This window comes from Zerene cesonia, chromosome 16, assembly GCF_012273895.1.
Source record: "Zerene cesonia ecotype Mississippi chromosome 16, Zerene_cesonia_1.1, whole genome shotgun sequence".
NCBI classification, from domain to species: domain Eukaryota; kingdom Metazoa; phylum Arthropoda; class Insecta; order Lepidoptera; family Pieridae; genus Zerene; species Zerene cesonia.
In genome coordinates this window covers 1,504,046-1,521,991 of record NC_052117.1, presented here as the reverse complement: position 1 = coordinate 1,521,991, position 17,946 = coordinate 1,504,046, and the positions used below count along the sequence as shown (strand labels likewise).

Genomic DNA, 17,946 nt, shown 5'->3' with positions numbered 1-17,946 from the left:
GTGTGTACGTGAGTGTGTACAAAAGTACAACAGTTAAAAACGGAAAACCGTTAACTAAAACAACACAATATTTGTCTATGTCTATGTCTATTTTCGAAACGGTAAAAGTTTATGAAATGTATAATATATGAATGTATGTTTTCATTTCAGTATTTCAGTATATATGAATGAATTAATATTTAGTTAGTTGTTTTTATATATTGTATGTTATATAATAGTCAAATTAACTGCAACTATATCTACGTTTAAGTTTTAGTTTTCACATTCAGTTGTCACCTTTCAGAAGTGTGTATGTGTGTTAATCTAATACTCATATAAATTATTACTCTCATACAAATTATATTTTAATACAGGAAGGTGATCTAATCGGCATCGCGGGAAACCACTGGAATGGCTTCGGACGAGGGACCAATAAAAGGACTAATCAAGTGAGATTGTTTTTGCGATATTCTATCTCGTGAAATAAATAAAGAGTTCATTTGTCTTTAGGCAATCTATAAAGTTAAATCACTATGAATAGTTTTCCTAAAAAAAAATATTGTGATTTTTTTACCTAACTGAAAAATCTGTGAAAAATGTCATCATAAATCCATACAATAAAACTACTCATTATGAGTTTCTTCTTTACTTGTATTAATTTTAAATTTCTATGATATTAAAAACATATATTATTTATTTCAGAACGGCCTAATTCCATGGTACAAGACAGCAGACCACTTAGTGCTGTATCCATTCCCCGAGTACAAGCAAGTGGATAAAGAGAGACGGAACGACTTATAGGGGCGTTTTGTTCGCAAGTACAGTCGGCGATAGAAGTGCTTTCAATGAAATATTACAAAACAGAACTATTTAAAAATGGGTATTATGAGATACTGAGGATGTGAGCAGATTTAAATAATTGAGTGGTATTTTAAATTATTCGTTTTACAGCAATGTGTGCTGCAAAATCTCAATGTATATTCTGTATATTTAATCGAAATAAATAATGTACTTTTGTATCATGAAAACTAATTTAAAATTGTAATTGTAATAAATAATATTTTAAAAATATTTTAACGAATTTAGAAACATTTTAAAAGGCTTAAAATATAAGCAATTTATATACGCACACTGGTTTCACATATAATAAGTTTTTACTCACAAATGAACCATATAAAAGATAATGGATAATTAATAATTATGCTTAATAACTTAAGTGAAGCATTATGTCGTCGACTGTACATTTAGCCGATTAAACCCAAGTTGTTGTTAATATTATTAAATATTGAATTTATTCGGATAAGACTTAGGTGTAATTGCTGCAAATAATATAAGTAATTGTTGTTAATTTGTTTGCGAGAAAATTGTAGGCGATTGGATAATTCAGTTAATGAAGAGTTTTGTTAGTCAGACTTTTATATGTATACAATGTGATACATTTTTACGCTTATAATATTTTTTTTAAGCTTATTATGTTCGGTGTATGTTTTTTATTTTGCGAGATTCATCCTTCGCCTTTGAAATGTATCACATTGTATAGATTTTTTAAACATGGTTCAAGATAAAGATACAGCTTTTTTTTATCGAATAAATGTTAACGACGACTCGCACGATAATTTATCGTTACGATAAAACAAATGACTTCTAAAAAACGGAAGGTTAAAAGCCAAACGCTGTATAATTGTTTGCAATTGAATTAAGTAAGCAAACTAAGGAGGCCTGTGTCCCAGCAGTGGGAACGTGTGTGAGCTGATGACGATGATTCAAAATAATTCGGACATAAGTGACGCAATAGGTACTTACAGAGTGACTGTATACTTATAGCAAGGGTAGGCTTTCACCCGCGGCTTCGCCTGTGTATTTAAAGGAAAATATAGACAGTCCCGGGGCTTTTACATATGTAACTATATGGGAAAGTTTCATTAAAATGACCAGATTTCATCACTGTTTGCCATTTACGCACAGTGATATTACTAGAAACTTGAAATTTTGCATCATGCTTTTTTATAGTAGGTGTGTAGGTGAGCCCTTGGATTTTTGATAATATTTCTTTAATGGGATATTTAACAATAGGGGTGTTTTGTATGAAACTTCGCTATGAGGATATAATGAAATTTAATCGTTTCGATTATAAAAAAAAAAACAGAACAACCATACATAATCTTATACAAAAATACAAACGTAAAAGGAAAATCAAACTTCTTAGCATTACTTTAAGGTGTATTCACAAAACGTACCAAAAGTAACAGCTTAAACGAGTTGATCAATTATCATCAAAATAAATTACATCTTATTCGAATGCATTAAAGTCGGATTTACAAAAGCACCAAAACGCCACCATAGGTGAATTTAGAAAATATTCTACAAATAATGAATATTTGTAGAGTTTTTTCTAAATTGGGCGGTGGTGATCGCTTACCATCAGGCGAAGCACCAGCTCGTTTGTCCATTATATAAAAAAATAACCATTGGGAACTAATACTTATAAGGGTTTCTACGTTCATTCAAAACGTGAATTCAGTAATTAGATTTTTTTATCTTAAGATCTGTATACAATCACTCTGTATGCTTCTGTAGTCTTAACCATTTAACATTCTTAATCTTGGAAAACGAACTATCAATAAAATGATTTATAAACCGCTTAAATAATTACAAAATTGTTTAGTTAATTTGCAAAATGTAATCCTTATTATATATCTATGTATGAGTACAATTCTTATCAGATATCTTTTTAAAAATTTAGCAAATCTATATCGTTATTTTATTCACACTCATATCTGATCCAATCTGTTTTTTTCTTTCTTTTTTTCATGAAGACGTTATCGCTCTAAGACCAGCAAGTCGTTATTGCCTTAATTAGATTTAAATGAATGTTATATGTATATGTATTATTATGTAAATTTTAGAAGATTTTCACTAATGTTCATGGTATAGCTAATGTTTTAACCGACGTTCAAGAAAAGAAGGAGGTTCTCGATTCGACTATTTTCTTTTTGTTTTTTTTACTCATATTTGTCTTTTATAGAAAATTGTTGTCATTCGGAAATCTTTGATAACACTCCCGGGACGTCAGGTACTGTTTTTTGTATAAAATAATTATTTCGAATCATGTTTTTATTCAATTTATACATTTTAACATACCTGTTTGTTTTAAGTGTTACCTTTGTTTGCATTGTGTATATTTCCAATTTTCATCACAATATTGAATAACAATCTTTTATATGTGTGAAGGATCGTTGATTCCGTTGATTTGTTTGTTTGTGTTATATAATATAATGTACACAATGCAGAGAATATTAAACCCGAGAGATACGGATATCTAGTTGCAACTGTAGATGTGTGAGTGTATTGTATGCGTATTATTTCACGTTATATATGTAGTGTTGTAATGTTTGCAAATAATAATTAAATAAGGCCATTGACGTACAATAAATAACTACACTCATAATTGTCCAAAGCAGAACTGCCTACATGCGTGTTGTAATCAGTGATATAATAGACTTTGAAAATTATTGCCCCGAAATAAGGGGTTAATTTCATTGAATGTTCTTACAACGCAACTCGGACACATTTTGACAACCTTTTAATAGGCGATTGTAATTCTAGTTGTTTATAGTACGCCAATGTTTAAGGCAAATATTTTGTCATTCGGTGCACGTATTTTAGTTTTAATTGTAAGATCGTTTCTCAAATCAAAGACTTCGAATCTCACCCGTTCCACATTTGAACCACATTCCATATTTAAAACAGAATTCCACATTCGAAATGTTAGTTACGTCCAATAATGATTAGAATCTTAATAGAAGCATCTCTTAATTTCCTAGGGACATTTATTAACTTTTTTATGATCTTTATAAACTAGAAAATGATAGCATTTTTGTATAGCTTCCTAGTTTAGTTAGTTTTTTTTTAAAACAAGTCGCAAAATATGAGTGTAACACGTAACACAAAAACTGCGTTTTATAGCGTAGCGTGTGTTTAAGCTCAATGATCTGTATTCTGAGATTTTTAGGAATTAATATTAAAATGATGCGCCGCCCCAAAAAATACAACGGAGCATATTTATATCTTTATTTATATTATGAAAGAGTATTTAAAATAAATTGCTTGATACTTTTATTTGGTCGTTTATTCGGTAGTGTAAAGGAATATGAAGGAAGTTTTATCATGGTTTTTAAATATTTTATTTTTACAATCATGTGCAAGATTCGTAGTCAGTTTCACACCATTTATATTATATATGTTCGGCTTATCAGCTAAGAATTTATATCTGTACAATCAAATAAGAAGGTTGATTATAATGTCCCTGATAACTTATTTGACACTTTTGGTCTTAAAAAATTTTCAAATTTTCATACAATGTTTGTTGATTTATCTGAAAGACGAGCTGAAAATATCTTGAAGTGGTGAAACCGGCTATTAATTTTCGATAGTTCATATTTCAATAAAATTCAATATTACTCTGCAACCCAATTGCGTCGTTTTTTTCATTTTAAATGTAAGTGGGAAAGAGATGCAATCGTGCAAGTGAGATAAACAATATGTGAGGGTATTTTAATAATGCACATAATGTCATATTAGTAATAATTTTATTTTTTATGTATGGAAGTAATCTCGTATATAACTTTTAGTAGGACTGGGTAAAAATTCGAACATATTAAAAATAACATGGGTCTCTATTATTACATGATGTTTGGTTTTTAGGTTATTTTTAATTATATAGTATTTTATCTGGTAGTGGTTACATCTATTTATATTAAATTTAACGGGATCCATAAGATTCATTGATAATATTTAACGTATGATTCTTATATATCTGTCTCTTTCTGATGTTTAAAAGTGTCATTTCATAGAGCGACATAACCTTGCTTCAATGTTTAAGTGAAACTCGTGTTTTATAATATTAAATGATAGTATATGATACCATATATATACGTACCAAGGCATTTTAATTGCAATATTTTTTTTGTTAGACAGAGATGCAAAATATGCCATTTCTATCATACGTTTATGTTATTAAATAAATGGAATATTGCTTTAAGGCGATGAAAAATCAATTTTGTTGTATTTTATGAATAGGGAATATTTTCGCATGATAATAATTTACATATGCCTACTTATGTTATTTTTTATGTGCCAATTTTTGTATCGTTATTTGATTGTTGCGTTTAATTCAATCATTCATACAATATTTATCTAAGCTGTTTAAAGAGTAATAGTTAATTTTGATGTATTTTTTTTATTATGAGATTATGAAATGCTAATATTGTTAGAGTAATAGCAAATAACCCAGTCTTACGTCGAATTAATCGTATAACCTCAGCCTTATAGCAGTGATGTAGACATTTTTACTGAACGTTAATGTTACGAAGTTTAATAACTGTCGAATATGGACCTAAACTGTGTGTATATAGCTTTATATTGTATTAATGTATATAAAATGATAGTAATATATAAGTATTTTAAGGTATACTGAGTTTTATTTCCCAATTATATTTCTTGTTGAAAATATAATTTTTTGAAGGCTTTCTTTCGAAGATTTACGTCTATGATTTTTAATAAAATAGTTTGATATCAGAATGAAATGATGAAATACCCCTAGGCTAAACCCATCAACCACTCACAGGCTTACAGTACTTGCGGATTCTTTTCGAATCTAACCTAAATATTAATTTTGAAGTATAATGATTCAAAAGGTCTTATTAAACTCTAGTTAGATTATAGTCCCGGTTGGTTAGTCCTACATTCATTGATATATTCAATAATATGCAGGTTGATATAAGTCTATCAATTAATTCATCAACAGATGCTCCCAAAAACGAAGTAGGTTCTCGTTTCGATTGTATTTTTTTAGTTTTGCTACTCTATAACTATGGGTTTTTAGTCTGTTGATGTGTTTCATTTGATAGGAAATTGTTGTCATTTATTTATTTATTAATATAGTGACAAGTAATTTACAGGTTTTGCCCCAAAGCGTTACATGTACATATAAATTTTGTGGCGGATTGGTTCTAGAATCTGGAGTGGAAGTTCCCTGCACAGGAATGTAAAATTTTTTGCTAAGATTTATCTACGTTATTTCAATATCGTGCAGAAATTTTTATGATTACGAGTATAACATATTTTGATTAAACTAGTATCGAAAGTAAACATGAAATTGATTACATACATAATGAAATAATTCGTAAATGCTTAGGTAAGTGATAGGAACAAGAACTAATTTATGCTCGGCTACATTCACCAAAATTGGTATTTACCTGCCGTTTAATCTTAATTGAGCGCTTTTGCAGTTACTAACAAGTTTTCAAGTAAAAAGTATGCAATTTTAATAATTCAAATGGTACTGAATTACAATATTGCAATACACAGATATTATGTGTTTCGCATATCTGTCTTATAATTTATTTGCAACCTAGACCCTGTTGCATAACGACATTGCATAAATCACAGTTTGCGGTGGATATTGAGCGCCCTGTATCAAAATTTGTGAGCCGCAAGAGAAGTAAGCACAACAAAACTAGTATCTGAAATATCCCTCATCAAATTTGTGGATCTTCTCCTTTGGTGGTATTATTTGGTATATGAAATACGAGAAACTACTCGGATTTTAAAGTTAATTCATACTTCTCTCGAATTTAATTATTTTGGAAAGGAATGGAAGCAAGTCACTTTTATATGATTAGTATGCTCTCTTAGTATGGGGCTTGGAGAATTCATACGACTGATACGGCGCCGTAGTTAGAACCCCGCGAAGACCCTAGAAATTTACTTAAATTATAATGGAACCTTCGTATACGTACCTCTAATAAATTTACTTCTTATCTAATATTCGTTTGGTAATTTTCTATTATTGCATTATCATAAACATTAAATTCAATACGTCTGTTATCTAGAAAAAGCTCTATACAAAAGTGATTAAGAAGTCAGCGGTTGAATGAAGTTTATAAATAGGCTAATTAAGAAAGGAGGGCATCTACATTGTGTTAAAATGTTTTTACATCGCGATCGGTTTAAAGAAATCAAGGAAACTGTGTCAAGTTGCATTCGCTTTTCGAGATATTAATCTGTGGTGACGTTGGGGCCTCGACACAAGCGTTTTGGTATTTGCGTATGGCTTTATTTGGTAATATAAAGTGGAGATAATAAATAAATAGTTTAAATATACACTACAGGTCGGTATTGTCTTGTAATAAGAGTTAATCACGCGAGGATCACATTTTTTAACGTAACGTAATTACGGTTTGATTTTTTATTTATTTTTAATAATAATGATCAAATATCATGCGATATAAATGTTTAATGAAAACTGTGTTTTACGTGTACTTAAGTATGAAATTTATGTTATAAGAATATATATGTACATATTAATTACATTTTAATGCGTTCAGATATATCATAATATTTTAGTAGAACGTATAGTATTATGTTATCTGTGGCAGTACCTACGCATATTTGAATTCATTTTAATCTGCATCAAACATTAATTGTTAGTCACGTGTAATAATGATCTTGCATTTATTTATTAGTCATTAAGGATGTATTTTCGTTAACATATGTAATATAAATTATTATCACAAGAAAAAAATACACATAATCTCTAAAAACTAATAAATACTCCCACACACTTCTATTCATACACGACGCTTTATTGTTTTTATTTTATTGCGACCGTTCGTCCCCAAATCAGCTCTCTTTATAGCCATGTAAAAGTCTCGGCGAAAGTAGTTTCTCTCAGTCAAGTTCAATAACACAGCATAACAGTACCGGGTACCGAGCAGTCGCGTAGCTAACCGTTTGAAAGTATACAGAGTATTTGCGTTAATTTTTTCAAAAGGCGTTCGAAATTTGCATTGTGGAGTCCTTTATGGAGTTGGAATAATGAAGTATATTATTATTATTGTGATAATATCATGTATTACGCCGATTGTGGTACCGGCTAAATATGTTTTGCCGAAATGGAAGAAACAGGTGAGTTTCAATTGTTTTGTTACGTATATACTTAAATCTACTTAATAAATGCATAACTTATAAAAAATTCAAACTTGATATGTTTAAAATAGATGTTGCATTACTCCTAACGTATAAATATTTTTATTAAATGCTCCAATTTTTTGTATAACATGTTCTATATGAAATAATTGCATAGCACATACTTTACACTTATAGTTAATGAGCTGTAGGTAATTTTCTTATTTCGTGGAAAGGAAGTCAAATTTAATTCGTGCTATCCGTGTATGTAGCTTTCCGGTGTTACATTTGAAACCATGTAGAAAACATGTAAATGAATTCAATTTGAAAGGAAATACGTGTATGGTGAAACATTTTCGGTTTTTTTACTCTTGTCCTGACATAAATTTACTTTCCAAGGATCAATAAACGTGTAAACTTCGTAGAGTAACTGTTTATTTGGTATTTTATAACTTTCCTTCAGTTAATGCTCAGGTAGTGACTAATAATTAAATAAACCGTTTTCCTCAATCCGGCTCCTCTCTGAAGAAATGGCTTTCCAACGGTTAACTTGCTATATAAACGGTTGTAATACATTGTAATTTATAAGTGTTAGAAAATTGTTAGCTATTGCATTATTAATAGAGATTTGTATTCCATAATCCATTTACATATTCTGCATTAAATTTACCGTATTTAAATTAACACAGATTCAATATTATTCTGCAGCTCTTTCGGATACCGATTACGTAATAAGATATTTAGTATAGAGAAAAATTAATGTATGGTAGTGTGATATCATACATAACTATTATATAAAGCTGTTGTTTTAATTAATTCTGATCAGGTGCGTCAGCCCAAAAATAGACAAAGAATAACTTTCGATTCTGTTACACGCACAACAATCGAAAGTAAAATTATTTGTTTGATCACAATAACAAAATAACGTTTAAATAAATTACTGTTATTTTAGAAAAGTTGGTAACAAGAGCATTATTCGTCGACTGTTACATATTTTTTTATGTAAATAATCTATTCTTATGGGCCTACTAGGTAATAAGATGAAGTTTTAAAAAAATTACTTACTATTTTATCATACTTATACGCTGTATATAATGTGACAATAACAATAACTATGATATGTGAAACTATGATAGTATCGATAAATAGTATACAAAAATTGCATGAAATAAATGAGAAGTATTATTATTTATTATTTCATTTGAACACATAGATATTGTGTGAGTATTAGGTACCTATCCATTATTATAATTATCAAGGTAAAATGCTTTAAAGATGGCAATTAATAAGGATACAAACACTGAACGTGAATCTAAGAAAACTATTTTTTGTGTAAGATATTGTTCATCAAAGTTGTTACGTTTTTTTTTATATATAGACTTTAAGAGATGGCATTTTAATAGAGAGTTTTTGAGAGCGAATTTAAATACTTAGATTGTTATCAATAAGATATAGAATATATTTAGTAACCGATGTTCCGGAAATCAGGGGGGTTCCTTATTCGATTCGATCTTTTATGCATAATTAAAACAAAATGTCTGACTTGCTTAAGAGATTTCGATGGCATTCATCCTGTTCAAAAAATTCGTAAAAGGAGTTTGTTGTATAAAACCTCCTCATATTTCGTGCTTCAACATTACATCACGCAAAGGTCCAACAAAATTATTTCATTACATACATTTTAATGACGTTTAGACTCAAAGCGCATGCAAATTAACATGCATTTTGTCACCAAGTACAATTTAATCTTCGAATGTTTGTTCGCGGTATTTTCTCCTTGCTCCGGCATACTTTCTCGCGCTTTCTCAAGATATTCGAAAGTAGTGACTCAACGTCCTGATAGGATGAAAGGAGCTGTGATAATCAATTTTTAAATGAATAAGAATAGCATTTGTAATGTCTGAATAGTGGGCGTGATAACTGTATTCTTCTTTCAAAGCATTTAGACACGACTCTCGCTTTGTTTGGTTTGCGAGCGCATTTGTTATAAATTGAACCTGAAGAGAAATTAGTTTTTAAAGCTAGTAAAAAAGCAAGGTTTATATTGTTAAGATATATTTTTTTATGATACATGTCAGGTGTAATTACTCAGTAAATGGTGATACTATAGACTTAACATTATATTGGCCCATGCTAAATTTTGTATAAAATTTTGATTACTTGATTTGGTCAATATCTTAAAATAAATCTTGCATTATATAATTAAAATGTAATATATTTAACAATTCAGAAGCTATGTCTCATTAATCACCTAGGCAACCAACGATTAGGATAAAAATAATTATTAAGTTAGTCATATTTAAAATATACCTACACCTTAATCATAAAATTCAACATATAGAACACAATTATATAATGTACAACGTGTTATCTGCAATAATAGTTCAGTCTTCGCTAGAAAAATAAATTACTAATTAGATTTGTAACAAATAAGAAAATATATAAGAGAATCTGTAAAGACGTTTTTCTATACCACACACGTACTTAGCTCAAATTTCATTCGATATATCGAGATCTAGGATAGTATTTCGCAACCGTTTACGTTTGCATGTCATTAATATATAATCGATTAAATCACATGAACTCATTGGACTGTTGATCCAATTACCCACCTGTGTGCTTTTTTGTTTGTAACTACATGATAGCATGTTTCTCACTGACTTATCGAAGCTTGGAAGTCTTAGTTTTTGTATGTTGTTGTGTATGTTTCCTTCTTGTTATGTTAATGGTGCTTGCAACGTATATTTCTCTGAATATACACATCGTTAACTTGCATGCATTTCAATATCTTGTTTAGTAACTTAAATACACACTTACACAACGTATCTCGTTTATATTATCTACACACTAAATTATAAGTAGGTTCTTATAGAGGACGTAAATCTGAAAAGTTTGTTTGAACGTAATAATCTCAGATACGTGCTGGTCCGATATGAGAACTTCTTTCAGTGTTAAATAGTTTTTGAAGAAAGGCCTTATTGTTATAAAGCATATAGGCATAATGTGTGACGTGGGTGAAACCGCAGGACATAGGTAGTCTATAATCATGTAAAATTATAATTCTTCTAAATGAATTATTATTTCACATGATTTTAGACTAATACAAAAAAAATATATTAATTGAATCAAGTCGTTAAATTATTTTCTATTTAAATTTGCTATAAAAATATTTTATTATCCCAAAATTAAAGATAGAGTTACTTAAATTTTAACTTAACCTACACACAAATACTGATATGCCTCGAAATGTCATCATATTGCATGCATGCCATTTTACCAAGTAAATACAGTGTTACACCCCGGAATGACAGACTAAACGTTCACGTCTCGCACCCACCAACACACGCATTATTCAAAGGGTACATGTTCCTAACCTCCAAACTGTTTTGCACGCTGTTAACGCACGTAATGTCAAACGCATGTAGCCGTCAACGGTGGCTCTATACGAGAAGAGTGTTCAGGCCTGCGAGTTACCAGCCGTGCAGAGCGAGCACAGCCATTACGTGTGCGACGACAAGGGGGAGCCCAAGTGCCTGCCCGGTTGGCAGGGAGATCTCTGTGACGTGCCTATATGTAGGAAGGGCTGCGATCCGTTGCAAGGCAAGTTATTCTAGCCTATCTAATTGAGATAAGACAGTGTAATCTTCTGTTTGTAAAAATGAGTTGAGAGATAACAATTTCGGATGAAATTAAATTACTTAATAGCTAAGATAGCTGTAAAGTGGTTTCCGTAACATTTCACGATAATGGTTAGATAGAAAATGTAGTCTATTGAAATATTGATTCAAATTGACAAAGGTTATTATGAGTTTATCAAATGTAAGCATAGCTACAAAAAATTAAATATTTCCTTTAAAACAGTACAGTTATGTATATGTATGTAACCAAATAATTGTGGAATATGTTATCAGGCTGATATCCTGGTATTTAGTCTGGTTTTTCTGAAGGATTTTTCCTGGCTTGTCTGGTAATTCGTCCGATGTTTGATATTTCACTAGAACTATGCTATATATTAAATTAAGCACTTTTACAGGGTACTGCAAGAGGCCGGGAGAGTGCCGCTGCAAACTAGGTTTCTATGGAGAAAGGTGCAATAAATGCATACCTTTACCTGGGTGTCAGCATGGTTACTGCAATGTGTCCTTTGAATGCATTTGCCGGGAGGGATGGGATGGGATTTTCTGTTCTGAACGTAAGTTGAACTAGCTCATAACAGTTATTTTTGCTGGAATCAGCTTCACTTGTCTCCAAGAATCACGTCATATAATTTACTGTTCAAGTGCTTTAGCGTGAGAAATATATATGAAAGGCGTTTATTTAAATATTAAAAGAAAAATGTTTATCGAAACTGCATTGAGACAAATGGGTTCAAGAATTTATATTGATGTTCCAACATCTCTTCAAACTTTATTTACTTACATATACGCTCCTGCATTTTCATCTAAATGACCCCCAACCATCTGACTCCAAAAAAAGAGGTTATCAATTCGATGTATTTTCTTTAGTTTTGTTACATCAGAACTTTCAACTGGCTGAACCTATTTTGATATTTCTTTTTTTTTATTTTTAACATTGTCTCACTTGTGGTCCGATCTAAATTTGGTCTATGTCTGACAAATTGAAGGTCGTTTAGCATTTTGTCAAAAATTATTACGCTATTTTTATGTACTAATAAATTATTCTGTAGCAACATACTGGCTAAATAAAGTAATTTGATTTCATTAAAGAACAACCAGTAACACAATCAAAACATTACATTCCCATCAGCCATGTGTCGTTCTGACTGCCACGCGACCCGCGGTTTCTGCGAGTCGCCCGGGGAATGCCGCTGCCGGCTCGGCTGGGCGGGGCCCACGTGCCGCGCCTGCCAGCCCCTGCCCGGCTGCCAGCATGGATACTGCGACAAGCCGCTAGAGTGTAAATGCCTGCCGGGGTATACTGGACTGTTGTGTCAGACGCGTGAGTATCTTCTAGCAGATTTATTCATGTATCATGTTTACCTGTGTAACGCTATAAATAGTCACCGTCATGCCATTAGTGGGTTGTTATATAAATGTGGAAATTCCGAACTTCTTAGGATAGTAAATTGATGTATATAGTACTAAAGGCATACAGGGATATATATATCCGGAGGCGGTAGGAAGTCTAATAACAATTGAAATAAAGTTTGGATTCTTCTATTATATTATAGCGATTAAACTATTTTATTTGGCTTTCAAAAATCTACAATAATCGTCATTTTCAGCAATCTGCGCGCCAGGATGCCACGGCGAGCGAGGGTACTGCAGGCGGCCGGGAGAATGCCGCTGCAAGGTGGGCTGGACGGGTCCCACGTGCGCGCAGTGCCATCGGTATCCGGGCTGCGTGCATGGCACCTGCAACCGACCCTGGGAGTGCATATGCAAGAAAGGCTGGGGAGGCATGTTGTGTGATGAAGGTGAGAGAGACTTTAGATTTTGGTAGAGTGAACAGTCACCTTCTTGGAAAGCGCGCTCCATCTTAGACTACATCTACGCTTACCAGCAGGCGTGATGGTAGTCAAGCGCTTCTATATCACACATAAAAAAATGCAAAATAATAAAAATAGATAAAGAAATTTTGTCAAGATAAGGTAGATTTTTAGATAATGTTATTAATTAGATAAATTTATTTAAGACCTAAAGTTTTTCAGAAAATGTATGCTTCTGATTGTATATCTTTAATAATTACCTTAATTAAGTTTGTTTTTTATTAAGTTTATAAAGGGTTTTAATTGATAATTTTTATCGTGCTCTGTACCTTTTTTCCTGGAGTAAATATTCATTTATCTATAGTTAAGAAAATTTCCGCTATTTTGCTAGATTTGCGAATGTTGATGAAATTTGAAAATTTCAATTAGATTCTAATATCTCAGGCTAAACGTAGTATTGGATGGATACGAATACTGATTTTACGAAACTATTCGGCGTGTATCAGAATTCAATACCAAAATCTTTCAAGAAAGACGAACATAGCGTAATTATGTATATACTGATACTAGCCGACCCAACAGTAGTGCGAACTGACAAAAATGTACAAGTGTGGAAATTAAATAGCCGTTTAAATTTCCTAATTTTTTCTGTGAAAATATATAAAGTTTTTCGTTTCATAAAACCATGCCATTGGCAAAAAAATAAAATTAACGAAATCGGTACAGCAGTTCACGAATTAAGCTGTGGCCGATGCAATTTCATCAGATGTATGACACTAAAGGAGCCAGAGTTTCTATATATAAGTATATGTCTAAATTGATTAAAACATAAATCTCGCCTTATTACTTTAATTATGCGCTAGTGTTCTCAATCTTTTTCTAATTAATTGCGTTGATTAATTGAGGTTTGAACCGGTTTCTATAGAGACATGCAGTAAAAAACAAATAAATGAAACTAGGTCTATGTATAGGAGTATGCATTTTTATAATATCTGTGATGTAAAAAATCTAACCCATAAAAAATACATTAAGGCAAAAAATAGAATAAGTTTCACATAAGACCTATTGCAATAAAAATAATATCAATGAAATTAATCACCATGTAAAGCAGCTTTTATGGATAAATTAAATAGATCTCAGCTAGACAAGCCCATACATACTTTCAAATGAGAGCGGCGTTGCTTCGTACTCACTTCTCCATATAAAGTGCGATCATAATTGACAGCTGGGACGGCATTTGATGCGAAAATGGAGTAATTTCAATATTATCATAACTATCCTATTTTCAATCATCAAGTGAGAACTTATTAAAATAATCATATAAAATACTTATTTAGCATTTACTTTAGACATGATAATTAGAAATACTTTGGAAATATTTATGGTCAAAATTAATTTTATTGCAATATATTTTATATCAATGTAGGTATATGAAATATATAAAAATATAATAGAATACATATAGAATATTTGTTATATTATAATAGAATATTGAATCTTTTCAGAACTAAATTACTGTGACAAGAATCCTGACACATGTAAAAATGGCGGGAAATGCCAGTCCTTAGAATCCGGTGACGGCTTCTTCAGGTGTCAATGCCCTCCCGGAGTGAGCGGGAAACATTGTGAGAACCTTCCAGAAAGCAGTACTTCTAATAATGTCACAGACACTACTACTGAAGCTGTCGTAGAAAATGAAACTACAACAAAAGAAGACGAAGGCAGTGATGATAATGAGACTGAATAAATTGTATAAATTCAGTAGCCTCTAGTGAATATAAAATATCTAATAGATCATGGTCTGTACTTTGTTCTTTCGTCTGTTCTTTTAGTACGTATTTTAGAATTACAAAAATTAGCCATCGAAAATAAATTTAAAGGAACCTTTCTGTTGATAATAATTATTAGTGCTTCACGTTTCTACAATATATTTTGAGTTTCAAATGAATAATACATTATTATTTTGATTGTATAGAATTTTATTCTATTGTGCTACCGAGTTCTATTTTTGGGGTGCCATTGGGTGAAATTAATGAACTTTCATTAATGTCTTGTTTCAACAATGTGCATTTAAAATCTTAATATATTTTTAATAATATCTGTATCATGTATTGACTGACTTAAATTATTACTCACTATAGTTTTAAGTATTTATTTGTAAATTATAAGATTTTTATAATAAATTATTTAAAACGTTGCTTTATTTTTTATATTCCCTTTGAATAAGTAAAAACATTATTTGTTTATAATTAATTATCTACCAACTTATTGCGGTGCGGTCTGTAAACATTTGAATTTTGAAAAGAAATTAATATTCATCTGCTATGCCATTCCCAAGAGCTATAGATTAAATATTTACACAGGTTCACGTAGTCTTGTAGACTTAACTATATATATATATATATATATATATATATATATTCAGTACACGATTTTACTCTGTAATAATCATATTTGAAACCACTCCGCATAAAAACGCTTGATAAAATTGTTCTATCCATATCTCAAGACATAATAGACATAAAGTATTGATCAGTAATCTAGTGCATACTTGAGAACCCAACCTAGGCATCTGTAATGACGCTTGAAAGTGAATTAATTGATGTAAGATTCCACGATTGGCCATTTTTACTCTGATTTTAATTTATTTATCTGGATCTAAGGTGTGGGAGAAATATTTATTAGAGCAAGCAAATTGATTTATTCTTCACACTTTTTTCTTCTTCTATTCTTACATCTGAACAATATGAAAAAAGATTCTTAGCGTATAAATATATGGATATATATTGCTAATTTGTATGTTCGTATTAGCTGGGCCGGCAAACGTTGCTCAGACTTCTCTTAGCTGCAAGAAGAGTACAATTTACAAACTACTAAATATAGACGAAATATCATTAAAATCGCTTGAATCCATTCGGAGTTTGGTTAGAAACACTGTGACATGAAAATAATGCGTACAATACTGTAAGATGTATCTGTACGCGGTTCTACAGGAGGTGAAATATAGAGATTAGTGGAAATAGCTTTGTGGATGCGAGGCTACCGCGTTGCTTATATTTGAAACATACACGAATCCGTATGTTGTCAAAGCAACACAATTACATACAATTGAAAATTATATATTGCTTGCAATGGATTGGCACCATCTTATAATAAGCGAGCGATCACGCATTGTAGTGTGCTCATTGCGAGAGTCGCGAGTAGTAGAAATAGTGGAAGAAAAAAAACAGAAACTATTTCCATTCTAACCTTTTTATATGTTGTTCTATAGGCACCTTTTATTTGAAAATTGCATTAGTCATCCATTGCATCGTTTTAAATAAAGTACTTGCAGGAATCGTTGCGTTCAAATAACACCTACATCGTGCACATCTTATTTGGCCTTGACCCATTAAATTTTTGCGTGAAACTTTATGTATACAATATAATTCGAAGTATGGTAGAAGTTATGGTATTAGAAACGTCACGCAAATTTGTCCAAATTATATATTTTACTGTATGTATGTTTTATTCAATTTTGTCGATTAAGAAATTACTGGAGGAATGTTAAGTCATTAGGCCGACTACCAATTCCTGGTACAATTAAACTACAACGAAACTTAATAACGAAAGAGCTGATCGAAAGACAATTATCTCATGCTGCACTTCAACACTTAGTCACGCTCACAAGACCCTACATTTGTATAAATGCAAGATTATCAGGGGCGCGGTCTGTTAGTTTTTGCCATTAATGGCATCCGATCTACCTTACTTGGCCTTTACAACTTTTTAAGTCAAACTCCAACCAAATTAGTGCGATTATGTTAAAGTAATCGAAAATTTAATCTTTTTTTTCTGTTTACACTTGATTTGTTGAATAAATTTACGGTCAGGTTAGGTATTGGCCAAATGCAGTAACATATGCAAGGGAATTAAAACTAGAATTCTTAATAGTGACCGATATAAATCTTACATGATGTTTTTGTGAGGTTGGAACGTAATTAATTCAAAATTTAAATTAATACACGGATTATATATCTTCACACCATTCATTACTTTTATACATAGCGGAATATTTAGCTGTTTCTGAAATGCAGAAACCTGCATGGTCAACCCGTTTTATGCGGTAGTAGGTCACGCTGGCACTAGGAAAGGTTCAAGCTCCCAGGAATGACGCCCAAAATTGGACCTTTACTTTCAATATATTTGCTTTCGACTTTATAATCTCTATGATAATGAAATTACCAAATCTACTTTGGCGCCTAAATTCAGTTAAAAAGTAATTAATTTCTATTATTTAAATACATAACACTAGCGTAATATCAAGGCTATAAAAATTCTACACATAAGAACGTAAGTGAATACAACCCACCAAAATGATTTATCTAATATATTTTTGGTAGACGTTTTTATTAGAATATCCGTAACAACTAGTTCAAGTTTCAGTAGTTTTTATTTGCATGTAATAATATATTAATTATGAAGCAATGAATTACTTATATTTATATTAAAGGTTAATTTTGTCACTTTATAAAATTACAATGCAGTATCTAAATCGTCAAGTTATAATT

At 31.1% G+C, this 17,946-nt stretch overlaps 2 protein-coding genes and 1 long non-coding RNA gene across 4 annotated transcripts in view; all 3 read left to right on the top strand.

Annotated features, from left to right (window-relative positions):
• The window catches only part of LOC119833033 (alpha-(1,6)-fucosyltransferase), a 23,107-nt gene extending 22,920 nt beyond the window's left edge, over positions 1-187 (top strand). Inside the window, exon 12 of the mRNA XM_038356903.1 lies at positions 151-187. Within this exon, the coding sequence (XP_038212831.1) occupies positions 151-187 (37 nt within the window). The remainder of the gene's footprint in view (positions 1-150) is intronic.
• A 163-nt stretch (positions 188-350) lies between these two features.
• Positions 351-5,449, top strand: LOC119832847. Its single transcript, XR_005287929.1, has 2 exons — positions 351-428; positions 682-5,449. It is a non-coding gene; the product is annotated as an uncharacterized LOC119832847 (long non-coding RNA).
• A 2,256-nt stretch (positions 5,450-7,705) lies between these two features.
• Positions 7,706-15,592, top strand: LOC119832902 (neurogenic locus protein delta-like). Of its 2 annotated transcripts, none has more exons than XM_038356721.1 (6): positions 7,706-7,947; positions 11,373-11,547; positions 11,981-12,139; positions 12,715-12,906; positions 13,193-13,384; positions 14,902-15,592. In XM_038356721.1, the coding sequence occupies exons 1-6, from the start codon at positions 7,858-7,860 to the stop codon at positions 15,141-15,143; spliced, it is 1,050 nt and encodes a 349-aa protein (XP_038212649.1). In that variant the 5' UTR covers positions 7,706-7,857; the 3' UTR covers positions 15,144-15,592. The 2 variants fall into 2 exon arrangements, with proteins under 2 accessions (XP_038212649.1, XP_038212650.1); XM_038356722.1 differs by having other exon boundaries at positions 7,707-7,947; positions 11,409-11,547.
• The last annotated feature ends 2,354 nt before the right edge of the window (positions 15,593-17,946 follow it).

Coding starts and splice junctions, on each gene's coding strand:
- LOC119832902 (XM_038356721.1), top strand. CDS start 7,858: ATGAAGTATATTATTATTATTGTGATAATATCATGTATTACGCCGATT. Junction 11,548..11,980: donor GGGCTGCGATCCGTTGCAAG/GCAAGTTATTCT, acceptor GCACTTTTACAG/GGTACTGCAAGAGGCCGGGA. Junction 12,907..13,192: donor TGGACTGTTGTGTCAGACGC/GTGAGTATCTTC, acceptor CGTCATTTTCAG/CAATCTGCGCGCCAGGATGC.